Source organism: Silene latifolia, chromosome 1, assembly GCF_048544455.1.
Source record: "Silene latifolia isolate original U9 population chromosome 1, ASM4854445v1, whole genome shotgun sequence".
Taxonomy (NCBI): Eukaryota; Viridiplantae; Streptophyta; class Magnoliopsida; order Caryophyllales; family Caryophyllaceae; genus Silene; species Silene latifolia.
This window is the reverse complement of record NC_133526.1, coordinates 7,039,810-7,067,042: the sequence shown is the minus strand read 5'-3', so window position 1 is coordinate 7,067,042 and position 27,233 is coordinate 7,039,810. Positions and strand designations below refer to the sequence as shown.

The following is a 27,233-nucleotide window of genomic DNA, read 5'->3' as shown; positions in this document are numbered from 1 at the left end:
TAAACATAAAAGGACTTCTTTTGGATTTTCGATACTTTTACAATCAGATAGAAAATTTAAACAGATAAATGTAATTAAGATACGAGTAGTAGAAATGAAAATATAGTGATATGTAGTAGTTATGAGGTTCTTGGAGGTTGCTTACTGCTATCAGCAGTAGGCGACTGCATAGACGCCTCAGCGATCATAGCAGCTTGAGCAGGAGTTATACTTTGGTACTGAGATCCAGCCGGAACTTGACCAGTATAATACACTTGATGCTGCAATTGTTGCTGGTGACTGTAATCATAGTTTCCGTAAGGGACAGGATTTCCTGTCATAGTAGGCCTACCAGGAGTCGGGTTATAAGGCCCAAGATATTGATGATACTGGGCTGAATTAGTTGGAAGTTGGGCCATCCCGGGTCGTGTTTGGTACACTGGCTGATGAGATTGTGCAGCAGATGAAGTCACAGTGGATTCAGCTGGTGGGACTGAAATATTGTTATAAGAAGGCTGTGTTTGGAGTATGTATAGTGGGTACTGTGAATGTTGATCAATTTGGTGAGGTGGCAGTGACTGTTGTGGGGTCGGATAGGCAGGGTAGTATGATTGTAGTGGCACGTGTGCCGGTATATACTGCATGTTTGGTTGAATGTACTGGTGCTGGTGCGGGTGTTGGTGATGAGGTTGGTCCTGGTGTTGTGCAGGAGGAGGATATATGTAGGCGGTCGCGTCTTGTATTGGTTGTAGTTGGTTTTGGTTTGGAGGTGTGTAAGTATGACCGTCTAGAAGATTTTGGTCGGGGGTGGTCGCGGTTGGTGGGTGGTTCTCGACGAAGTTTACTTGATCCGCTTCTTGCTGGTTCGGTACTTTTGTGAAAGAGGTTCCTGATGCTATACTGCTATCACTGCAAACAATTATTTAGAATGTTAACAAAAATAAATCGAGTTTCTTGTACCTAGACCTGTACTTGGGCCGGGCTAGTGGCGGGTCGGGCTGGCCAGGGAGCGGGTTGGGCTCTTCTGGTCAGACCCGGGCCATGCCAGTGGGGGCAGGCCGGGATATGCTTGACCCGGGCCTGGGCCTGAGGCAGGCCTAACATAAATTTTTTTATTTTTCATAAAATAGACGGGCCAGAGCGGGCCGGGCTAGTGGCGGGTCGGGCTGGCCAGGGAGCGGGTTGGGCTCTTCTGGTCAGACCCGGGCCATGCCAGTGGGGGCAGGCCGGGATATGCTTGACCCGGGCCTGGGCCTGAGGCAGGCTAGAGGCCGGCCTAACATAATTTTTTTTATTTTTCATAAAATAGACGGGCCAGAGCGGGCCGGGTTGGGCTCTTCTGGTCAGACCCGGGCCATGCCAGTGGGGGCAGGCCGGGATATGCTTGACCCGGGCCTGGGCCTGAGGCAGGCTAGAGGCAGGCCAAACATAATTTTTTTTTTATTTTTCATAAACTAGACGGGCCAGAGCGGGCCAGGTTGGGCTCTTCTGGTCAGACCCGGGCCATGCCAGTGGGGCGGGCTGGGATATGCTTGACCCGGGCCTGGGCCTGAGGCAGGCTAGAGGTGGGTCTAACATAATTTTTTTTATTTTTCATAAAATAGACGGGTCAGAGCAGGCTGGGTTGGGAAAATGGAACCCGGGCCAGGCGTTTGTAAAGGAGTGGGCCGGGCTGGTCGGGTGGGCCGTGTGGGATGATCGGGCTGGCCCATGCGGTTGGTCAGCTCTACTTGTACCAACGGAGTTAAAGACTCAATACTGTTTGATTCTTGATTCCGGACAATGGGAAATTTCAGAAAAATCGGCTGAAAAGCTGCTAGTAAGTAGTAAATAGTCATCTATAGTGGTTTCTGATGCAATTTTCGTTATGAGACGTTTAGATGTTATCTGTCAGTGTTATCAAGGATTAGATGGCGGAATACAAAGTGTCATGTTACTGGAAGCGTAGTCAGTTTACTGAGTCATCGAAACGCAGAAAAAAGAAAGAAAGACGGAACCTTTTAACAGAATCAGGGGAAGGCAGGCTAAAACCAGCAGCATGCTTAGAATCAGGGGATGGCAAGTTGAAACCTGCACCAAATCTCTGGTGTCCATGCTGTAAAGACAACGGCAATGGCGGCTTTCTAGAAGCAGCATGGACCCCATGGTCAGACTTCTCTTCATCCGATACAACACGAGATTGGAAGTTAATCTCGGTACCACCTCCAACAGCATAATGTGTAGCAGGAACAGCATTTTGTGTTAAAATAGTTGTTGGAAGTGGAGGAGTTAGTCTCATTTGAGTTGACAATTGGTCTTCTAATGGTAGGCCACTGGGTTCGTCTGCTCGCACCCGGATTGGTGCAAGGTGTGCCATTGATGGGGACGATGTCGATGAGTCGAAGGATGATGTGTTGGTTTCGATCATTGGAGAGTCTGGCATCATCGATTGTATTAAATGTATATCCTGTCGACAAAATAATGGTCAAAGTTAACAACGGTTGACATCTGCATAATTTTCAACATTTCTAAGAAAGATAATTTTTCCGGTTTTTCGGCTCTAAATTAATTTGAGTATACTCATAACTCACCGCTTTCGTGAGACCAATAAAGTAACCGACCTAATAACCAGTCCAAGACATTTGTATCCTATTTTCAAGGTAATAAAAAAAAAATAAAAAAAAAAAACACCTATTTTATCCTAAATTGATTTTCAACTTTTTTTTTATGATCAAAAGTTTGACTTTTTCAGTTTTTTTCAAAAATTCAGCAAGTCTCATCGAAGACGGGCATATCCGTCACAAGCTGAAGACGGGTCAAGTAATACCCAAGTGGTTATGTCTAACCACTTGGGTATTACTTGACCCCATCTTCAGCTTATAACGATATGTCCGTCTTCAATGAGAATTTGTGAAATTCAGCAATTAGAAAGTCGTTGTAAAACGGTTTTACAAAGTAAAACAGTAAACATCCATTTACCTGTGGTGAGCTAATCTTAACAGTTTGAGCAGAAACATCAGAGCCTGCACCAGCAACCTGTGCAGTCAGACCCGAACCCAAACCCGAATCAGTAACACCACTACCAAGGCTAAGCAAATCATCCATTGCGGCCGAATCAGAAAAACCTCTAGGCAACATATTCGCTCCATTTAAAGCATCCACGAACCACGTCTCGGACTTAGCATCATCCAACAACGCTCCCATAGTCACAGAAGTCTCAGGCTTAATAAAAAACAGAAACAGCCTTAGTCTCCCTGAAGACGGTTTCAACGAGGAAGCGATTGCCATGATGCGATCATGTTCCTCAACCATATTCTCAAGGTCTTCATCTGTCGCGACTGATATTAGCGAGTCCAACTCCTCGTTCGGGAGTTGGTATTTCAGGGTGAACTGTCTTCCGTCTAGTAATGTTTTCGAAAGACGAGAAATAAGGTCTTGTAGACATGAGGATCGTTCTACTACTACCATGCGGGTTTCCCCGCCTACGTAGCATAGACTTTTGTCGTGTGGACGGGGGATAATGTGTCCCCCGTAACTGCACATTAGGCGCAGTTTAGCACCTGGGAGTGGGGCGAGTGGCTCGTCCCATTCCCCGTGGTGCGTTGATTTTGGGGACGAGTCGGTTGATCCGGGTTGTACTACTGATGCCGATTGGGGTGGCTGAAGGTCCATTTTTTGAATTGAATGTTTTGATTAATGAAATTTAAATTTTTATGTACATTAGTTACAAGAATATCTATTGAGGTGGTACTATGTAAATCGAGATATATATGATATTATCTTTGAGAATAATATTTGCTCCAAGTTGAAGATTATATAATTTGATTATCAAGAAGAAACGTATTTAAATATGATTTTATGTATTTGAGGAGTACTAATGGTGTAAAGTGTTGTTTGGAGATATTGAAAGATAAAACTTTATCTAGTGCGGAAAATTATATTCAGTGACGGAGTTAAGATTTGAACAAATCAAGAACGAAAGATAATGATATTATAAAAAACTCGAAATTTTTTCAAAAGTTTTAACTAACAACTCCTCCAGACTGATTATAGTACTCCGTATTAAATTCCTTTAATTGTTTTCTAAATAACATCAAACATATACATTATTGATTATCTTCAATCAATCTCAAATTTATTGTAAATCTTTCTAGAATATAATCGTGTGAAATTAAAATTTTCAATTTTTGATAACATGTTCTAGTTATTAATTTAACAAAATAACGCAATCGTGCAGGCACTATTCATTCCATTGATATTCAACTTTAATAATCGTTTTCTCTAAATATACAGTACGTACACTCAGATTGTAAAATTTGTGGTGACTAATTTATCGAACACATATTCTCATTTGTGGCGATATTATTCAGTCATAAGCTCGTGATCTCTCACAAGGAGTAAATGGGAGGGGAGTTATGGCGTCGGTGAGAAGTTATAAGCTTGTGACAGTTACAAGTAAGACGGTCTGTTTATCGAAACATATATGTCCACATTATAGTTTTCAAGAAATATATGATATGATGAAAAGCAAGGGGAAGCGTGATATGGAGATTTGTTATAGTAGTACATAGAATGCAAAATAAAAAAAAAAAAGATTAAAGAAATGCATGAATTGAGTGCAATCCAATGAATGTTAGATTTGGAAGGTCAGGTGGCTTACTCATAAAGCGCACTAATCAATGCCAGATCTAAAGCCAAGTACTTGTATTTGTATTTTGTAATATTAATAAGATTTGTAGCTAGCTGTATTATGATTGGCAGAATGTATTTAATCTTACAACTGTTCTTATGGGACTTTGTAGATTTTCATGTGTCTATATTATTAGCAACTTTAACTTGCTTCCCTACTTGCCCACGTGAGCCCATCCACACCTGTTCACTGTTTAACTTTCGATTACTACCACACCACCGGGTTAGATACAGAGTCTCGATATTACCCTTTTACGTATACTCTAATATATAAGGTCCATTAAAATGATTATTCCAAGAGTCGGCATTATCCTTTTATTAAAGTGCTTTTTAATATTTTTTAGGGCACATATTAAAAAAAATATTATTCCGTATTTTTATTTTGAATAATCAAAGCAAGTCTCATTCCCTTTGCTAGGTATGCCATATGCACCAATGTTCATAATGTAGATTGTAGAAGGCGCTTGGTCAGCGAACAAAAGTCATAAGACTACATGGCCAATACTCGAATGATCAAAACTTGCGTGAAATATCTATGGGTTTCAGGATTACCGGCATTTAGCATTAAAATATATTTTTAATTAACTAAAAGTATTTTAAAGTTGCATAACTCATAAATATCATTAATATATTTTTTTATGATGCAAAGTATATCTTAAAATTACAGTGAAATAAATTATGAGACAAATTCACTACTCCCGCTATTAATATTTTACTTAAATCGATTGCTTAGCTAATTTTTCATATATACTCCATTTTGTTCTTAGAATTGTTACTTTTATTACATTCGTTATTATTACTTTTACTTTCACTACTCCCGTCGTAATTATTGTTACCTAATTATTGTTACTTTCACTACTTGTACATTAATATTGATAATTTCACTACTCCCGTTGTTACTTCTGTTATTTTCACTACTCCCGCTCGCTACTAATATTGTTACTTTGACTATTCAAATGAGTGATTACTATCATATTACTATATCCAATATTACTACAATTTTTTTCACTACTAACAGAATTACTTTTACTCTTAAGTATCGAATGAGTGATTACTCTATCCAATTAAGGTTACTTTTATTACTCTCACTACTCGAAATAAATATATTACATATATGCATTAAATTAATTAAGTTGAAATAATTATGAAATATTATATTTTTTGGAAATCTAGCTTGATTTATTTACTTTTTAATAGTTTCCAAAATATAATATACTTATATTATATTTGTTTATGCTAAAATAATCAACATCTTTATACTAATTAATACCATAAGTGGAGCATATTTATTTTAAGGAAAATTACCATATTCGTGTTCTCTAAACTTATACTTCAACCAAAATTATATAATATTTACATTGAAATCCCTTGTTCAGGTCCATCGTACAGTACTATTGATTAAAACTATATAGTATAATTAATTTGCATAAATTTATTTAATTACATTGAAATCCCTTGGTTTCTGGAATTAATATATAGTATTAATTAATTGATTGATTTATAATAATCTCATGAGAGGGTTTTTAATTGGTCCGGATCCCCTATCTCAGCAATAAATATTAAAAATAAATATGTAGATATTATTTAAGGATGAGGTGTCAACATATTAAGGCAATGTGACACAAGATGTGACACAATAATGGGACAAAGGATCTGGATTGGTTTTTAATGGCCTAAGTTTATGCCTTTTAAACTTCGAGCATGTCAACCCTTAAAACAAAGGTGTGTGACTTGTTATACTTGGTAAAACTAACACGACCCAGATAACCAGCACGAACTTTTACTATTGCATACTAAACGTTAATCCCATATAACTTGATAACAACCCACCCTATATACTAACGTTAACCCCACATAACTTGATTACAACCCATCCAAAACTGATCCAACCTTCAAATGACCAGACATGACCCGAAGCTTTGAAAACCCGATTTAATCTGACTCAGTTAACCCGTTTGCCAAGATTATCAAGCATGCATGATTTGCAGCCTATCATGTATAAATATGCAACATTTTAATGCAAAAGATCTTCATCTAAAACAACTTTGAAAATATTGATTATTCATTCATAATGCACATTGATAATTGATAGTAATATCTATATGATGTCTAATTCTAACCCAAATGTATACTGCTCTGCTCTTGAGCCAAAATAGACGAAAAACATACCCCTGATAAACCTATTTCACTGGGCCGCAGTGAAGAAGAGAAAACAACCGAAATTACAGCAGTAAAAGAGAAATTACCGTGTACTCCGAGAATTTACCTTGTAACATGTAGGAGCTAGCCAAGAATATCGAGCTTATACATAAAGATACATCTAATTACCCAAAGGCTAAAGAGACAAGAGGGACGAATACATCATCATCTTCGCTTGATTGTCGTTGACACTTGAGAGTGCCTTTTTAAGTTATGTTGAAAGAGCTGGTTTCTACAGTTTTACAATCAAAAACTGTTACTTTCCTGGTTAACATGAAGTATCAGTTATAGAGCCCAGCTTGGTGATTCTCAGGAGGGAGCAGTAAAGGTTGTCATCCTCTGATGGTGCTGTTTCCCTGAAGAAATGGATAATTACATCATCTAAACGACGACACAAAGATACTACCTCATCAAATTAAGACAATAACTCTTACGGAGTATAATCCAAAGAAAATTCACAAAATCTCATTGAAGACGGGCACTATCCGTCACAAGCTGAAGACGGATACTGCCCCTCTCACAATATGCAAGTGACACTATCCATGGGGTGCTCCATTTCCCCCTCACTTGCCCTCCCACTTGCCTTATTGTGAGGGGGCACTATCCGTGTTCAGCTTGTGACGGATAGTTCCCGTCACAAGCAAGACCAACTGAAGAAAATTATTGCAGCAAAAACATTGATCATATATACAGTGTAACACTGGTTACAAGGATTTTAAGAGTATGATGGTTAATAGTACTTACATTGAGTCAGCTTTTAGTCCGTAATCATGAGTGTGTGTTTCCTTGCAATCCCTGTGACCATTGGGAAGATGCCAGGACGTCGAGCACGCAGAATCCAAGGAATATAGCGAAAGTGATATCAAGCAGCTACACGCAAACATTGGAAGAGGGCCGAATATCCAAAGCAGGAGAGGGAAAGAGAAATAAAATGCTCTCAGTCCAAGGGACCAGAAAAGGCATCCCCGGTTTAAAGTTTGGGAAACATATTCAATGAATTCGTCCCGCTGCTCTGGTGCTGGGACATTGAGTAAGAAACTGGAGTGGGCAAAGTATCTGACGCATTGCATATTGCAGAAAAATGCGGAAAGAAAGCATATCAAAACTGAAAAGTACTTGACATGATCAATTGTAATTGACACATTAGTAGGTTTATTCAAAGTGCTGATAACTGCACTAATTAGAGAACTCAGTGTGATGGATATGGTTGCCAAAAGTGTTGATGCCATTAAGTTGTTCCGTAATGTTTGAACTCCCAGAATTCCGTTAGTTGGTTGGTCCTGCAAAATTGATCTCAAATTAAGAGTTTGATTCTAATTGAAATCAGTTGATCAAAGCAAAAACCTCCTTTAGACACGTAAATTGAACAGAGTTCTCAACATCTCAGTCTTACTCGGACGCAAGAATCAGAAATTCTATCTTAGACTGCACTTCATATTAGAAAAACATGCAAGATTGTGCATAATCACAGAACAAACATGTCAAGCAGAAATCAACATGGATGATTAACCTTTTCAGGTCAATTAAAAAGCATAACAGAACGACAACGGCAGTAAACCAGCAACAACCAAAATAGAAGAAAGCAGGAGAATCCAATATCAGAGACCTTAACTTTCAGTCTATGTTAATGTAGTGGACAGCATACATCATAGATTAACAGGAGGAGAATTATCAAGGCTGCCAAACAGATTACAAAGAGTTAAGGGTTCTGGTAATCTTAAAAGTAAAACGATGAAGATATCAATCATAATTGAACATCAATCATTCTGTATGCATTCTAGCAGCAGCAGAACAAAAAAATTGACAGAACAGATGCGTATAAAATGTTATATTCCATCCTTTTCTAAAGTTAAGATGACAGAAAAGATTTATGATAGTATATTCAAATATCGACATTGAAGTGAGGAGCTAATTCTCTTTTGAGTAGTACTTACTACTTAAGAACAAGGTTCAAAACACGTCTCCATCAATATTGACATTATGATGCTACTAAAAACCCAAAAACAACAAGTAAAAGAGGAGAAGAATGGACTAACATTCATAATATGGTAAACCCATCGACGCCTGCACATAGTGTTAAGGCCAATAACAGTACGTGTAGGATGCCGAATGATGGTCCACAGAAGCCAGACATGGTACATTACCAACACTAACAACCCTGAAGGAACTAATAAGTAGTCCGAATACTCCTGATTGAAGACCTCAAATGTCATTTTTAACTCCAAATTTGTGTTCCCAAAAACCAACCCTACAGATCAATGATTTCCTCTTTGTTTCTCCCTTTTGGGTGTTCATAGTTTATAAATAAATGGTGCAGTTGCATGAATATGGCCATGCTTATATGCCAGATTCGACCACATATTCTGGGACTTGGACATAGTGTGCGATTGGCTCTTTACAATCATAATGGACAAGAATGAAATACAAATAACAAGTGTGGTAGAGTAGAATATTCATGGACTTTTTATCATGCTTTTTAGTTCTTTTTTTATAAGACTATGTGTCACCTTGTGATACGTTCAACCACTTCGAGCGGATTCTCTGTCTCATTTTCATGTCCTGTCTTGTGTTTCACCACCTTTATCTTCTAACACATCATCCTCTTATGAGATTCACACATATTTTTTTATGAATAATGCTTATATATCAAATGACGTAGTAGGACACAAGATGTGGCACGGAAATGGAACAGAGGATCTAGACTCTCAACCACTAGTTTATTGCATTCCTTAAGTTTGATTCTTTGTATTTTTGTCTGCAGCACATCTGTGAACCTGAAGCTGAAAGTTTATGCCTTTCCACTTTTGTTTTGTCTGATGTGAGAAGGTTGTATAAAATATCTCTACTAAATGCTAAAACAAGTTAAAACTAGCCAAAAATAATAATATAGAAACAAAAGCTACAAGAAAATACAAAATTATTTATGGGCTGACTGCTGAAAAATTCAACATTTATCAGTGAATAAGAAGGCTCATTAGCAGCAAAGATGCTATACAAGTAACTATCATAATTCATATAATAACAATAAAAGTCAGATTCACATCTATTTTCTAATCAAATTACTAATTACAAGTTTGAATTAACGGTTAGACAGAATAGCATGTATCAGAAAATTTAGGTTTCATAATTATACTCTGAATTAGCAAAGTCGCTATTGAATCAGAAGATTGTATCAGAAGTAAGTGCGCATTCAAAATGACCACATTAAGACATAATTGATACTAGCAAAAAAGCAGGAAAAACGTAACTAAACCAGGAAGACGAAAGTATGCACCAAAAATATAACAGGAACAGGGAGTATACCGTCAAATATGGTAGAGGGCACCTATCATTGCATCAATCAGGAAATGGTAAGTGCAGCTCGCTTGATCGATCCCAACCTGATATCTACATGTACCTGCTTCGCATCCCAGCTCGTCATGCTCAAGATACTAACTCATTTAATAGTTCTAAAACTGTAAATACAGCCTCGGTCCTGAAGATACTGTTATACCAGTTGAAGAGATTATTGAAATATGAGGACCTGATGCCGAATCACGAAGGCAAGGCCAGCAGGCCTGGCATTGGTCAATACTGAATACCATAATATCACGTATTGCAGAAACTCACTGTTTTTGGCGAGGGGGGAAAATACTCGGCGAAAATTATTACACAACCGGTCCAGACTCAATAACTACTTCATCTTAAAACAAAATCTAAACGAGTTCATAAACAATTTAAAGAGGCTCAAAACTGTCTCGGAGCTCAAAAACTCGGTATAAATTTCTCAAAATTCATACTAGCTCAAGAATTTAACAAGATTTTTGTAAACAGTGCATTTTATTCTTTGCTCTAATCTATGAACACGAGCACTCAAGCAGGCATCCACCAGAGATTCCAGTTGCTCTACTTCTTTGGGAGTAAAATATCTACAGATCAGCAAAGCTTGTCTGATACTCTATCCTGGACCATATACTCCCGTGAACTCATTTCCTGCAGATTCTATGCCACTTAATTATATATTCTTCACTTCAAGTCATTTTAAAAGATATCAAATTATTTCCCACGAGGCTTATATTCTTGTTTTATTGTACGCCCTCCAATTTAAAATATAAGTTATTCTCACAGTTTGAGACACATGCTTTTACTCTTCGATATCTCTCAAAATATATACGAATATGGTAAAATAAATACTCCATAGAAACTGAGAGCATGTTTCATCACAACTCTAAAGATATAAGCTCTATAAATTACTTTACTCCATATCTTATACAGAGTTGTAATTTTTTTTTTTTAAAATATAAAGTCAAAGGCTTAGTTCCAAGGGAAATATTACACACATATTTTTATTTTTTTTAGATGGAGAGAGTAGAAATAATGGGTTCTAATCAGTCTGTCTTGATCCACTAACCGGTGGTCACGTCTAAATCTTGTTTTTTCTATAAGTAGGATACTCCGTATATATCAAGTAAGGGACACAAAGGGGTAACAAGTACAAAAAAAATCATAGAGATGGCTCCCTTCTACACAAAGACAATGGGGTGATAACCAACCATATACAAAAAAACAAGTGATTGCCAAATATGCGGTCGAGAATGAATGATATTGTCATTTTAGGTTTGTTTTAAACTTTTTCATAAACATTTCCCTAACACGCAAGAAATTTTTAGGGCATCCACAATAGATGAACCTCTAAAGAGGTTTGTCACTTAACACACCACAAAATTAACAAACATCTCCAATAACAAACCTATACATAACAATAGACAAACCTTTTCAAGGTTCATGTTATAGGACTCACTTCAATTATCCATTTTTTTTCTCTCATATGTTGGGTACATTTTAGGGACCACCACTTGCCATGTCATCCCACAAACCTGTATACAAATATGTAACCATTCTCATCTATGAACCTCAAACCCCATTCCCAACAATAGAGAGGTTTGTCAACAAACCTCTAAAAAGTACACAAACCTTTGTTGGCAAACCTCTATTGTTGATGCCCTTACTTAATAAATAACCTATAATTTACGAGTAAATAATGAAGCAAACAGACGTAACAGATAGAAGATACAATCATACAAGTGAGGTCGAACTACTTATCAGAAATTGTCATTCAGACGGACAGAGGGGACTCAAGCCCATTGCTGGGGATCTCCTTTAAAGACTCTGAATGAAGTTGCCGCGTAAAACTGGTTGTGGTATCCAAGAAATAAAAAACAACAGACAATACGCAGGAGCAAACAAGCATGGGGATGGGCCCAAAGATCCAGAGAAAGAGAGGGAAAGATAAGTAGAAGGCACGCAAGCCAAAGGACCAGAACAAGCTTCCCCTGTTCAAGCATCGAGCAGCATACTCCATGGCTTCTCGATTACATTGTGATGTAGGCACGGTAAGCAAGAAGCTTGCATGCGCATAGTATCTAATAGATTGTACATTGCAGAGAAAGGCTATAAGGAAGCAGATGATGAGCGTGAAATACTTTACTGATGCAATAAGCGGACTTTTGTTGCCGTAGACAAGCCTTGACGATGTATTGTCAACATTTGATGTATTGCTCACAAAAACACCTATTAGAGAGCTTAATGTAATCGCTGTCGTTGCTAAAAGAGTGGATGCCATCATGTTATTGCGAAGCGTTTGAACTGCCAATACTCCATTTTTAAGGGGATCCTGGAAAAATCATTAGACAATTTCTGAGGTTAGATTTGCAACTATATCACGAAATATATGTGCTTTATGCCATGGTAGAAACTAGAAACGACTGTATACAACAAAGCACACATTCTCAATTTGCAGTACCAGCTATTTTTTACAAATAGTTTCATTGCAGATTTTTAGCATACATAACAAATAAAAATCTCTGCTAGCTGCAGTTTATCACCACTAAGCCAAGCTCTCTTTTTTAAGATAGAATGAACCCCTTATGCTGCAAAATCAAAAGGCTACTTCTCCACGCACATACACATTTGACAAGATTGCACAAGGCCTCCAATTCAAGCCTCCGACTATTTTCCAAGTGAACCAAGAAAGTTACTAAACGTTAATTTGTATGTGCTATAACATTGTAAAAGAGGCACTGAGTACGCATTATAATGATACTTCTGGCCTTCCTACTTGTATTTCAAACAGAGTAACAGATTATTGGATTTGGTTTTACCAATTATGAACTAGTGATTAGAAACCCTTACGGAATTTAAGTCCTTGGCAGCAATTTTTGATTGTCACCCTTATCTAGTTATCTCCATCATCTACCAAAAAAAGGTGAATACTTAGCTAATTAGCTTTGAGTGCTTTTATGACAAGTTTTCTAGAAAAAATAGATGACTAAGATTTGAAAGAGTAAAAGAACAGAAGATAAATTATTCCAATCTATTTCAATCAAAGGTCAAATTTATCCATCACTAAACAAGGAATATATAAGCACCTTGCTAGGTGCTTCTATCACTAGTTCCTATAGAAGGATAAAGTACCAACACCGAAACACAAAAGTAAATGCCAATGAAGCCACTGTACATTACCAATGATCCAGAGGAAACAGTACATTTTTCATGCTCGAGAAATATCTCTCTGAAGGTTTCTAACTCAAAGTATGTTGTATGTCGAAAATCAAGATCAATAGCATCATGTTCTGAATTTTACTGATCACTATCCCTAGCATTTGTGCTTGAATGTTCCACAATACGATTTCTTTCGATTACAGACCATACTTTTCCGTCAAAGTATGATTCCAATCAGTTGGATAAAAGATGAAATTTAACAAATACAGATACAGTTAAATGACTTTATGACTTTAATACCTTTCTAAGACAGCCTATTAACCTCCCTCTTTACCTCTCCTCCCTCTTTCCCAGCATTATTCGGTATTTCCTCTGTCTTTTGTCTATCAATTTCTCGGTATTTTTCAGATAAGCACACTGTCGTAATCAGGAATCCTTAAAAGTATGTATTCTTTCTTTCAGCACTTTTGATGGTAACCAAGAAGGAGAAGGCAAGAACCGAATATGTATGCAACATCATGGTGTTCTCTAATAAGCTTTATGAAATCAATCACGGAACGCCTAAACTTAGAAGATGGTATAGGAGCTATATCATGTGAACTTCAACCAACATCCTCTTCTCTTAGCTACATTAATTTACGAAATAATTTATAGCAAAGATTAAAGCTGGCAAAGCAGACGTATACATCCCTAAATTATAATGTAAATTAAACATTCCACCAAAAACATCTCAGCAAAGAGCAAAGCAGACGTATACATCCCTAAATTATAATGTAAATTAAGATTCCACCAAAAACATCTCAGCAAAGAATATTTAACTCCGAAATGTATCTAGCTCAAAGTATGTTGAATTTATTAATCAAGATTCCGAAGCTTTTCATCACGCCAAATAGTGAAAACATGACTAGTAATCCATTAATCATAGCCAAGTGTCACACATAATCCTCCTTTAATGCTCCCTTTATATTAAACATGTAAAGATGATTAACAAAGTTACAAATACTAATCTTCCACCCGCTTGACGTTCCAATTAAAAATGTGATAAAATATACGAGTAATACATAAATTATACCACGACTTCTCATTTATGATTTATATCGAGGCAACTTGTTTTACCGCCTAAAATTAGTAACTCTAACATCGTTTATATTCATAATATATAAATATATAATGCCTACAACATATATTTAGATTATAATATGAACATGCTGGGATTATTAGACACATTTGACGCTAGACGCCAAATGAGACGAATAAAAGGAGGATAAAAATACTATTGAAAATTGGCTTCCAAAAAGTATACACCATTGCATTGATATTAAAAACAACTAAAAAACACTAACTGATAAAGCAGAAATAATCACTACATTTAGTTTTCTATATTATCGACATCTTCATCATCGCTCTAACCCGAAATGCCGAGAGCATAGACTACGGGATTATTATTATTATCAGTAATAAATTGAGAGATAGAGCATCAACTACCTCATTTTTTTCAAAATTCACCTCACATATTTTGCGAAATTTAGCAATTCCGTAGAACAAATAAATTCAGTAGGTCTTGCTTAGGACGGTCTTAAATTAAGACTTCTCACAACTCCCTTTTTCAATTTAACATTATTTAGACCATTTGTGAATGTCATCTTAACTTAAGACGGTCTTAAACAAGAATTTGTGGAGTAAATTAGTCAAGTCAAAAGTCAAAACATCAATTGCGTACGAAAAGAATCAACTCCAGCCACATGTTAGACAACGCTGTCTTTATCCCTAACCTTTGACAAAACCTAACAAACTCGATATTATAATATCACAATCTCACACAATTCTCACTTCACAATCATCAGAATTACATATTCGTTCCGTCTCAATCATTTATTTACTGTTTATAGTCTCTTGTGAGAACTAACAAAGTGATTGGGACGGAAGGAGTAATTTACACCAGAATAATACCATAATTCCGCACAATTCTCACTTCACAATCATCAAAAGTACATATTCGCTCAGTCACAATCATTTATTTACAATTTATATTCTTGAGTGAGAAGTAACAAAGTGATTGGAACGGAGGAACGGAGTAATTAACAACAAAATAAAATGCAATGCCTGACTTCCTAATTGTAAAACCGTCTTATACAAGACTAACTAATAAATTCGGAAACACGGAAAATGAGAAAAGAGAAAGGGGAGAAAGACGTACGGCCATAAGAGAGAAGACCCATTGATGACGAGATTCGGCATTGATTCCGATGACGGTATGTCTAGGATTTCGCTTGACCGCGATGACAAGCCAACAATGGTAAATTATAAACACTAGTAGTCCTAACGGGACTAATACCGCGTCTAATTGCTCTACCTCCATGTATAGCTGTTTATCTCGGAATTACTCACTGTTATTGACGGTAGACAGACGTTTACGCCCACAAATAAAATTCTTGTTTGGCTCTCTTAAGTGTGAACCATTGAGTTGAGAAGGGTCGTAAATGTGTAATTGTGTGTATATATAGGACTCGTATAATATAAGGTTTTGATGCGTATTTTTGGTGTGTTTATGTGAATGAAGGGACGAGGTAGTTGTTGCTTTTTTGCATTCTTTATTAGTTGGATGGAGTAATATTAAATTAGGGGTTTTGGACCGACGTGTTTATATGTGAGCAACGTGGAATGTGAATTGTATCGCCAATTGGTCTCCCTTGTGACGGGTTATCATTTGTGACGGATATTTTGTGAGATAAAATGGTAACAAAATGGGTTAGTGGAGAAAGGGGACCACATGAATAGTGTTGCAGAGAGAGAAAAAGTGGTTACATTGTGAGGTAAAATGGTATCCGTCTTCAGCTTGTGACGGATATGTCATGTCTTCAATGAGAATTTGTGTTGTATCGCAATGTAGGAGTACTGGAGTAGTTTAAGGGATTTTAGACGTTTATTGATACCTAAATGTTCTTTCTAAGAGATGACGAAAGGTTAACAAATTATTTTTTTTGGGTATTTCTATTCAAAGAAATAGACAATTATTAATCGCGACCTTAATATCTTTCCAAAGCGTCTTGCTTGTGACGGGCTAATCCCGTCACAAGCTGAAGACCTCTCACAAAAAGGGAGAGGGGACAAGGTGGGGCACCCCCCATGTGCTCCCCACTCACCTCTCATGGATATTTTGTGAGAGAAAATGGTATCCGTCACAAACTTGTGACGGATATCGCCGTCTTCAATGAGATTTTGTGATATCTTTAATATTGAACGGAGCGAATAGCTTATCAAGATAAGTGGTTTGATTTAGACCTGGCAAAGTAAATCTAGCCTAGAGATAGAAGTGGGTTGTGTTGGACCGTTTCTTCTGCCTGCTAGGAGAAGAAAATGGCATGGCCCAGACACGGGGAGGTGGGCTTCGTAGCATGTCGTGCCGGTGATATGGAAATGGCGGTCCAGGCACGGCACATAGCGTGTCGTACTGCGCTTGGGGATACCCATGCTAATCCACCAATTTAGGCCCTGTTTGGCAAACGGCAAAAGCACATTTATGATAGCAGATAGCGTTACGGTTGGCAAATTTTTGTAGCAGGTTTGACCATCGTATTAAATTAGTAGCATTAAGAAAACATGTTTGGTAACTAGCAAATTGTATGACAAATCTACTATTTTCATGTATAAACTCAATGCTATTACAATATGCTGCTAATAGCAGCATATTCAAAATCAGTAAATTCCGGTCAATATGCTATCTGAATATGTCATTAACCAAATACATGAAATTAGTAGATTGATTGGTCAAACTACTATTTAAGTCGAAATCTACTAATTTCGCCTAATATGTTGTTTACCAAACAGGGCTTTAGCCTTATTTCTTCGTATTTTGAGGGTGCCAAAACGTGTCGGGTCCAAATGGCTCGTGCCGTGCCTGGGCTAGGCAAGGTCTTTTTTTCTCAATTTTCAACCCGATCACGGCCCACGACGTGACATACCGTGTTGGGACGTGTCAATACTGTGTCGTGTTAAAATGGGTCATGGGTCGTACCAGGGAGTGCAACGCCCAGCGTGCTCACTTCCATAATTAATCTAGCCTAATAAGGTTGACCAAAATTCGAAAGTTTCCCGTAATACTCTACCGGTGTATGACCTATAACGCAGGTTGATCTGACTCGATTGACCAAGACCTAACTCGAACCAGAATTGACCCAATGTTAAGTCGACCCCAGTTAGCCCAAAACCATCCGACTCATAATTAGCCGATCCAAATCTTACGAATCTAATAAATATTATTAAAAGGCTACCCTAAAATGACCAATTAAAGCCACGTAGACAATGCCACATGGCAAAAATTTAGATTATGAAAATTGGTGGCGACTCCACAAATGCAAACGCTTGTTCTCCCAAGCGCCCCCGTGGGCCCGCGTCCACACAAAGGTCGAGAGCTCTTTGGCTTAAGGATTGGGATCGAAACACGGGGTACTTCCATAGGCAAGCCGGGCAGCGAAGAACAAAAAATCATATTAGGAAACTCGTGGATGATGGGGGGGGGGGGTAGTGCGTGTTGGTGAAGATGCGGTCTCAAGGGTGGCGACTAGCTATTTCGAAGGGCTGTTCAAGGCAGCTGGGCAGCGGGAATTTGGTGATATATTCAGTGGGGTGGAGGGGCTTGTGACGGAGGACATGAATGCCATTTTGTAGCGGGATTTCCAGGAGGATGAAGTTCTCGAAGCTTTAAATCAAATGCATCCGCTCAAAGCTCCGGGACCGGATGGTATGAATGGGTTGTTTTATCAAACATATTGGCATATTGTGAAACCGTTGGTTACAAGTTCTATGATCGGTTTTCTAAAAGGGGATCCCATGTGGGATGAATTGAACCATACCCATATTGTTTTAACCCCAAAGAAAAAAGCGCCGGATAAAATTCAAGATTTTCGACCAATTAGCTTATGCAATGTCATATATAAATTAATTTCCAAAGTATTAGCTAATCGGTTGAAAATCTTCCTTGGTGATATTGTCTCGAAAAATCAAAGCGCTTTTACCCCCGGGCGCCTTATATCGGATAATGTTTTAATAGCGTTTGAGCTGTTTCATCACATGAAGCTTTCGAAGAGTTCGACTGGGGCTATGGCTGTCAAGCTGGATATGGCTAAAGCCTATGACCGAGTGAAATGGGATTTCCTGGAGGGCGTTCTTAGGGCGATGGACTTTGATAGGCATTGGGTGGGGCATGTTATGGAATGTGTTTCGACGGTCTCGTTGTGGACGCGGGGGCCCACGGAGGCGCTTGGGAGAAAGAGAACAAGCGTTTGCATTTTGTGTTGGAGTCGTCACCAATTTTTATGGGAAATTGGAACCGTTCGAATACCTCATGTCATGTCAAGACATAAAGTGGAGACATGAACACTAAGCAATCGTTACCCTTAGCATTCTATGTCTAGAATGACTTTCGTGGATGCCAATGAACACGGGTGTTCACAGAGATCTGGAATAAGGGGTGAGGGTACGTATTAGGAAGCTCTTTTGATCGAACACCTAATCCCGCCCGCCTCGATAGCGGCCTCTACTAATGATTAGGGAAGTTATTCGTACTCGATATATCGTCGGTTATATGCATGCAATGCAACATCCAAGTTTAAATCCTAACATGTGAGAATTAGGCTAAGTCGGTGAGACAATTAGTTTATCATACAATTGGGTCGAAGTAGGATTTAATGCTCAATTATATGTGAAAACATACAAAGGATACAAAATACAACGATAATACAATAAAGGAAAATTACAATAATGAAAATTACAATAATTACAATGGATTTGGCAATTTATGTCGAAAATACCTTTAAAACGGATAATTTAAGAAAAAAGAAATAAAAGAATTAAAAGAATAAATAAACGAACAAATCAGTAGGCGATAATACGATAAATAGTTAATTATACGTAAGCTAATTAAACTAGGTCAAGCAACAACGGGAGTTCAGAGACAGAAATCAACCTGGAACAGGCGCAGCAGGACTGCGCCCTTTGGAAGAGGCGCAGCAGTTGTTGCGTCTGTTCTAAGGGTGAGTTCTGGCTGTGAAGCCGGAACTGCAAATCGTTAATATTAATTGGTGATTTAGGGATTGATTAATATATTTACTCGGATGGAAGTGATTAATAGGTTATTTACATGTGAACGATGGACATAAAAGCAATAAAACATGGATGAGACGGAATTAAACGAATTATTTACATAAACGAATGGATCGATTAATAACATGGGTGAACAAAATAGGTTAAATATAACGAATTAATGACGAACATATGATGGATGTGACAAAAGACAGATGAAAAGTATATCAAAGATCGAATTCCAGAAACTCAATATGAACAAATTGAATTTCTACAACCCGGATTGAGTTTAATGACGAAAACCCGCAAATATGAATTACTTGGGATTTAAGTCGGATTAATGATGAATTAAACATGTTAATGATGAATAAATAATATACATGTGAATTAATATGCGATTACGTCAAAGAATTAACAAAACAAACGAAAACAAATAAAACTTTGACGAATTACAGAGGACGAAGGAAGAAGAAAGGAAGCAGGAACTGCGGCAGCCTCACGAAGAGGCGCAGCAGGTACTGCGCTCTTTCGAAGAGGCGCAGCAGTTGCTGCGTCCTTTCTCGACGGTCACCTTCTGTTAACTGTAAAAAGGGTTTTAATAGAGGTTTTAGAAATCGGTTTTAATGGGTATTTTCGACATAAATCTTACATTAATGATACAAAAAGTAAAATACAATAATAAAAGAGAGAATATACACCCTCAGACTTACATGTTTGACGAAACGAGATGAACTAAGTTTACGATTAGTGATGCTCGACGCGAATGTAATGAAAGTGCCCTCGTAAGAGGAAAACGAATAGATTAATTAAGTTGATTGATTGTGTAGTTGGTCAAATTGGTCGGTCATGCAAACGAGGCTGGTACTCAGAAGGATCCGAGCTTACGTGGTCGAATGTTCAAGCACGTAGACGCTAAAAATTAAGAACGAAGGTCTAGAATGCAAAGGGAGAAGAGAAGAGCGGACACTCGCGTGAAAAATATGAGGAGCGAAGGCTCCTATTTATACTAATCACACGACGGAAATATGGAATGGAGAGAAATATCCGGAAATAACCGACTTAGGTTAAACACGGAAACTTGGACAAAAAGAAAGCCTTGAGGAAGAGGCGCAGCAGGTGCTGCGTCCCTTGGAAGAGGCGCAGCACTTCCTGCGTCCTTTCCTCAGCGGGTTCCTCCTGCGCAAGAAAGCGCGTTTGACAGCCTGTCGTATTTTAGGCAGAACTTTCTCTACAAGACTCGGAATAAGGTGATTTCGGTGGCGTTGGAAAGCTAAGAAAGAGATCTAGAACTTTCTGGGAAATAGGCCTGACCCAAAAAAGTCGTTCTCACCTCGTAAAATGGGCCTAAAGGTCGGGTTGTCATTTTAACTAAATGAAATGCACATTTTGTAATGTAAACTTTTAGTTTAGACCAAAGAAGTTACATGTGACTCAAAATGAGACATAATCTCAACATTATATGACATCCTAACCTTAGGTAGACAAACACATTTCTTTGACTCGGGTTTTGACGGTTATAGGAAATGAAGACGGTTTTAGGCCCGGACTCCAAATGTACTCTAATTACTGTCAAAACGGCCGTATCGGCGCGTAGATGACAACTAAGAGGTAGAAATTAATGTTTGAGCAATCACTTGACGATAAACTTACGAACTGTCACAAATCGTTCCGCGTACCAAACATGCGGCCCAATCATCACCGGGTGGTTTGCGGGAGGTGCAGAAACGAGGTGTCTACACTCGTCAGCTGTGCTTATAAATGGGACGGCAAAGGAAGTGTTCCAACCGGAGAGGGGTCTTCGAAAAGGTGACCCTTTATCTCCGTATCTCTTTATCCTTTGTGCGGAGGTATTATCAAGCCTAGTTCGACGAGCTGTAGAAAATAATGCGCTAAGGGGTTTTCGAATTGCTACAAATGCGCTTTTAATTACCCATCTTTTCTTTGCCGATGACAGTATATTTTTCCATCGAGCTGGTGTGACGGAGGCTGAACAGCTGAGTGCCATCCTAAGGAAATATGAGCAAGCGTCGGGACAACTTGTTAACTTAGATAAAACGACGGTTTCCTATAGTAAAGGAGTATCGGAGGAACGGAGGCTGGACATTACCGAGAGGCTTGGAGTGCGTATGGTCGAGGAACATGACCGCTACTTAGGGCTTCCCACTGTCATTGGTAAGTCAAAAAATCGGTGTTAGACATTATTAGGAATAAACTTAACAAATGTCTTCAAGGGTGGCGTGGTAAGATATTGTCGAGAGCTGGTAGGGAGATCTTGATAAAGGTTGTGGCCAATTCTATCCCTACTTATGTTATGAGTATTTTCCAATTACCTGCTTCCTTTTGTGACGAGTTGAGAGCCTTGGTGTCGAGATTCTGGTGGGGTAGTGAAGATGGCAGGCGTAAGATTTCATGGGTGGCGTGGAAAAGGCTGTATAAACCGAAGGATTTGGGGGGCATGGGGTTTCGGGATTTCCTGAAAACGAACCAAGCTTTGTTGGGAAAGCAAGCATGGAGGTTGCTTACATCTCCGGACTGTTTATGGGCTAGACTTATGAGAAGTAAATACTATGCAAATGATTCGTTTCTTGAAGCTAGGTTCGGGCACAATCCGAGCTATACTTGGCGGGGAATTTTGGGGGCCCGAAAGGTCGTGGAGTTGGGCTTGCGGAGGAGAATTGGGGATGGCGTGGACACTTATATTTGGAAGGATGCGTGGATAGTTGGGACACAAACAGGCCGGGTCCTATCACCATGCTTTGGTGACCCAAATGTCTTGAAGGTTGCGGATTTGATGCTGGAGAATGGATGTGAATGGGATGAGTAGAAGCTCGCCATATACTTGCTGCCATTTGAGCAAGAGCGAGTGCGGAACATTAGGTTGAGTACGGGGCAGGTGAGAGACTCGTGGTTTTGGTGTGTTAAGCGGGACGGTATGTATACGATGAAGTCGGCATATAGGTTGCTTGAGGGTGACAATCCAACCGTGGCTGAACCGTCCTCGTGGGAGAAGGATAAGTGGATATGGAGCCGTCTCTGGAAGTCTCAAGTATTGTGACACCCCCATACTCCAAGTGCCTTACCAAGACCACTCAGGTATAGGAACGTCACCATCTCGGTTACCCGAGGCAATGTAGATACCTCATTTCTGCACCTCCCGCAAACCACCCGGTGATGATTGGGCCGCATGTTTGCTACGCGGAACGATTTGTGACAGTTCGTAAGATTATCGTCAAGTGATTGCTCAAATATTAATGTCTACCTCTTAGTTGTCATCTACGTGTCGATACGGTCGTTTTGACAGTAATTAGAGTACATTTGGAGTCCGGGCCTAAAACCGTCTTCATTTTCTGATAACCGTTAAATCCCGAGTCAGAATGTTCTGGAATGTTCCGGATATTTCTATTCCATATTTCATAATTTTTTATCCTTTGGTAAATAATTTCCCGTAATATTCACATAATATATTAAGGAAAACCAAATTATTCCGTTATACCATAACTTAAACGCGGAAATCTTTCTTTCGCAGGAGGAAACCACTTGGGAACAGACGCAGTAGGTGCTGCGCCTCTTCCAAGAGACGCAGTGGCTGCTGCGTCTCTTCCCAGGTCCTTTTCTGCGTATTTTCGTATCTTTTTTATATCTTTCCGAGATTCACTTCCAAAGAGTCTCCGAAAACCCTATTCATTCACGTGATTAGTATAAATAGGAGCCTTCGTTCCTCATATTTCTCACGCGAGTGTCCGCCCTTCTCTTCTCCCTTTGCATTCTAGACATTTGTTCTTACTTTTTGGCGCCTACGTGCTTGAACATTCAACCACGTAAGCTCGGATCCTTCTGAGTACCAGCCTCGTTTGCATGACCGACCAATTTGACCAACTACACATCAATCAACTTAATTAATTAATCGTTTTCCTCTTACGAGGGCACTTTCTTTACATTCGCGTCGAGCATCACTAATCGATATCTTAATCCTTCTCGTTTCGTCAAACATGTAAGTCTGAGGGTGTATAATCTCTCTTTATTATTGTATTTTAATTATTGTATCATCATCAAATGTAAGGTTTATGTCGAAAACACCAATTAAAACCGATTTCTAAACCCATGCTTTAAAACCTCTTTTACGGATTTCCAGTAGATGACCGTCGAGAAAGGACGCAGCAACTGCTGCGCCTCTTCGAAGGAGCGCAGTTCCTGCTGCGCCTCTTCGTGAGGGCCGCCAGATTCTCGCCGCGCCTCTTCGTGAGGCCGCCAGATTCTCGCTTCCTTTCTTCTTCCTCGTCCTCTGTTAATTCGTCAACTTTTTGTTTTGTTTCATTCGTTTGTTAATTCCTTGACATCATAGCATATTAATAATTCACATGTATATTATTATTTATCATTCATTAACATGTTTAATTCATCATAAATCCGACTTAAATCCCTTATAATCTCATATTTGCGGGTTTTCGTCATTAAATTCAATTCGGGTTTTAGGAATTCGATTTGTTCATATCGGGTTTCTGGAATTCATCCTTTGATATATTCCCATCTGTTTATTGTCATATTCGTTGTTAATCCATCATATTTTACTTAATTTGTTTGCTTAATTCACTAATTGATCATTCAGTCATGTAATTAATTCGTTTAAAAAATCCGTCTCATCCATGTTTTATCGTTTTTATGACTCATTCATATGTAAATAACATGTTAATCACTTCCATCCGAGTCAATTATCATAATCAATCCCTAAAATTACCAATTAACATTAACGACTTGCAATTACGGCTTCACGGAAGCCGAAGAGCGAAGCAGACGCGTCTGTCTCTGCGCTTATTCAAAGGACGCTGCTCTCGCTGCTACTGTTCTGGCCGAGTTAAATCTCGACCTCCGTTTCTGCCTTGACCTAGTTTAATTAGCTTACGTATAATTAATTATTAATCGTATTATCGCCTAATTCCTGGTTCGTTAATTTATTCTTTTTATTCTTTTTATTCTTTTATTCTCTTTTTCAAATTATCCGTTTTAAAGGTATTTTCGACATAAATCGCCAAATCCTTTGTAATTATTGTAATTTTCATTATTGTAATTTATAATTATTGTATTTCTTGTATTGCTTGTATGTTTTCACATGTAAATGAGCATTAAATCCCGACTTCGACAATAATTGCATGTTAAACTAATTGTTCACCGACTTAGTTAAATTTTCACATGTTAGGATTAATTCTATGGATGTTGCATTGCATGCATATAATCGACGATATATCAAGTATAGATAACTTCCCTAATCATTAGTAGAGGCCGCTATCGAGGCGGGCGGGATTAGGTGTTCGATCAAAAGAGCTTCCTAATACGTACCCTCACCCCTTACTCCAGATCTCCGTGAGCACCCGTGTTCATTGGCATCCACGAGAGTCATTCTAGACATATAATGTTAAGGGTAACGATTGCTTAGTGTTCATGTCACTACTTTATGTCTTGACATGACATGAGTTATTCGAACGGTTCCAATTTCCCATAAAAATTGGTGGCGACTCCAACAAAAATGCAAACGCTTGTTTCTCTTTCCTCCCAAGCGCCCCCGTGGGCCCCCGCCGTCCACGGGCAATGATAATCATAAGACAATAAAGAAACGTACTTTAACAGTAACTATAATTTAAGTGATTACATGTCTCAAACAAAACTATTAAATGAAATACAAAGTACTCAAACGGTCTACTGATAAAACTATCAAAGCTACAAACATCGTCTGACATAGCGGAAGACCTCTAACTGCAACGTGATGACTCATCCCAGCTATCCCATACGCATCAACCATAGCTGCTCAATAACTGCTCACCACCCCCGAATGGATCACCACAGTTTTTAAAACATTTAAACGGGGTCAGTACTAATCACACAATACAATCACAATAAGACAAGAATCAAAACAGCTCAATCGTCACATCAACCCGAACTCCATCACCAACTCCTCAATACTGACTACACACTAAAGTGTGTAGCCCTGCCAGAGTACCCATCGCAACAGGATACTCCTCGCCGCCAGTGGGGGACCGCAACCGTTCCCACCTAAGCCCCGCTCATCTCCATCGAGCGATAAACCCAAATCCATTAATGTGCACATCCCTTCTGTGGCGGGTTCCACAAAAGGCGAATCATGGGCGTGAAGCCACTCCCGCAAGTGACTCCACTCAGCCAGGGACGCACCCCGAAGAACACAGACATATACAATCAATCACAACAATCAACATCAACCAAATCTAACAACCGTCACAATACGAGTATGATACTTTACAACAATCACCATCAACAATCAACACATTATTTCCCTACCTGGAATGCAAACACAAGCAGACGATCTTAACAGCTGTCTCAAAACATCTCCTCTACGAATCCTCCTCCTATCACATAATCACAATCTAACATCAACAAATCATAAAAACCCCCAATTCCCCAAAATTAGGGTTTAAACAAAGTCAACTAAATACTATAAAATTGGTATGTCGATCTTACCCTTGACGCAAGGAACACTATGATGCAAAGAACAAGATGATCCGACACTCCTAGCCTTGGGGATTTGCCAACAACGCGACGAGAGAGAACTACGTAACTCCTTTTTCTTTTGAAAGGTTTAGAAAGGTTAAAAAGTGATGGAATAAACTGACGGAAACCTTTTATATTAAACTCGCGTTATTAGCAAAACCCGTCAAAACAACCCCGTAAAACACACTTACTCGATCGAGTGCCCCTTACTCGATCGAGTACCCAACTTACTCGATCGAGTACCCTACAGGCAGACTAGTGTTTTGCGTCAAAAACTACTTACTCGACAGAGTAAGCCTCACTCGATAGAGTACCCATAGACATAGAAAACCGTAGTATTACAAGTATGGCCTCGGATCAAACTATTTTTCTGGCAACTTTGTCACGATGCGATTGCAACGAAGGTAAATTTAGCTAAACGAGTCGAATGTGATAACATTATGTGCCCAATGTGTTTTGCTTCTTTTGAGACAGGTACCCATCTATTTCGAGACTGCTTCATTGCGCAAGGGGTGTGGGAGGAGCTACAAATGACGGGGAGGGAAGAGCAGGACGGGATCGAGGTGCGGGACTGGGTGGAGGGATAGTGGAGGGACATGCGATGAGCTTGGAACGTGAAAAGATGATGGTGGCTTGTTGGGCAATTTGGGAGGCGAGAAACAAGACGGTCTTTGAGGGTGTGCGAGTTCGGGTGGAGCAAATTGTGCGGAGGGTGGATGATGTTATGGCAGAAATTGCGGGGAACGGTGAGGGGTGCAGGGGCCGTAAAAGTGTGGGTGGGGGCAGAAAGGGGGAGATTAGCACGGAGTGGAGGGCACCGGAGAATGGTTGGGTGAAAATCAATGTCGACGCGGGTGTTAAGGAGGGGCTTGGTGTTGGAGTCGGGGTTGTTTGTCGCAATGCTCAGGGTAAGGTTTTATGGGGTCTTTCGCTTAATAGAAAGGAAATATGGGAACCACATGTGGCGGAGGCGGTTGCGGTGCTAGAAGGGCTAGTGGAAGCTGTGCGGGCGGGCCATGAATTGATCATCGTGGAAAGTGATTGTTCGCGCGTGGTTGATGCTCTCAAGACAAGGAAAACGGGTCGAAGTAGTTTCTTTTTAGTTATAGACGATATCTTTCGTATTTGTTCTTCGTTTGTTGATGTAGTTTGGTCGCATACTAGTAGGATTAACAATGAGGTCGCTCATGCTCTCGCGCATGTGTCACGGGGTGTAGTTGGTAAAACTGTGTGGATTGATCAGTTACCGCCGGTAGCTGAAACTTTGCTTGTTTCGAAGTAATGAATTTACCCTGGCTGGGTTTCAA

At 39.2% G+C, this 27,233-nt stretch overlaps 3 protein-coding genes across 8 annotated transcripts; 1 reads left to right on the top strand and 2 right to left on the bottom strand.

Annotated features, from left to right (window-relative positions):
- Window positions 1-3,716, bottom strand: LOC141595588 (uncharacterized). Its single transcript, XM_074415556.1, has 3 exons — window positions 2,938-3,716; window positions 1,977-2,425; window positions 1-888 (listed from the first exon to the last, which is right to left on the bottom strand). Exons 1-3 carry the CDS (start codon window positions 3,628-3,630, stop codon window positions 120-122), a joined length of 1,911 nt encoding a protein of 636 aa, XP_074271657.1. The 5' UTR covers window positions 3,631-3,716; the 3' UTR covers window positions 1-119.
- Window positions 3,717-6,676: 2,960 nt separating this feature from the next.
- Window positions 6,677-15,952, bottom strand: LOC141595579 (uncharacterized). Of its 6 annotated transcripts, none has more exons than XR_012522278.1 (5): window positions 15,524-15,952; window positions 11,598-12,499; window positions 10,150-10,330; window positions 7,591-8,126; window positions 6,677-7,202 (listed from the first exon to the last, which is right to left on the bottom strand). XR_012522278.1 is itself a non-coding variant. In XM_074415547.1 (3 exons), exons 1-3 carry the CDS (start codon window positions 9,057-9,059, stop codon window positions 7,115-7,117), a joined length of 801 nt encoding a protein of 266 aa, XP_074271648.1. In that variant the 5' UTR covers window positions 9,060-9,299; the 3' UTR covers window positions 6,677-7,114. The 6 variants fall into 6 exon arrangements, 1 of the variants encoding a protein (XP_074271648.1); XR_012522280.1 differs by having other exon boundaries at window positions 10,150-10,243; XR_012522279.1 differs by having other exon boundaries at window positions 11,627-12,499.
- A 10,361-nt stretch (window positions 15,953-26,313) lies between these two features.
- Window positions 26,314-27,208, top strand: LOC141631700 (uncharacterized). The gene is made up of 2 exons (XM_074444351.1): window positions 26,314-26,330; window positions 26,401-27,208. The coding sequence occupies exons 1-2, from the start codon at window positions 26,314-26,316 to the stop codon at window positions 27,206-27,208; spliced, it is 825 nt and encodes a 274-aa protein (XP_074300452.1).
- Window positions 27,209-27,233: the final 25 nt, after the last annotated feature.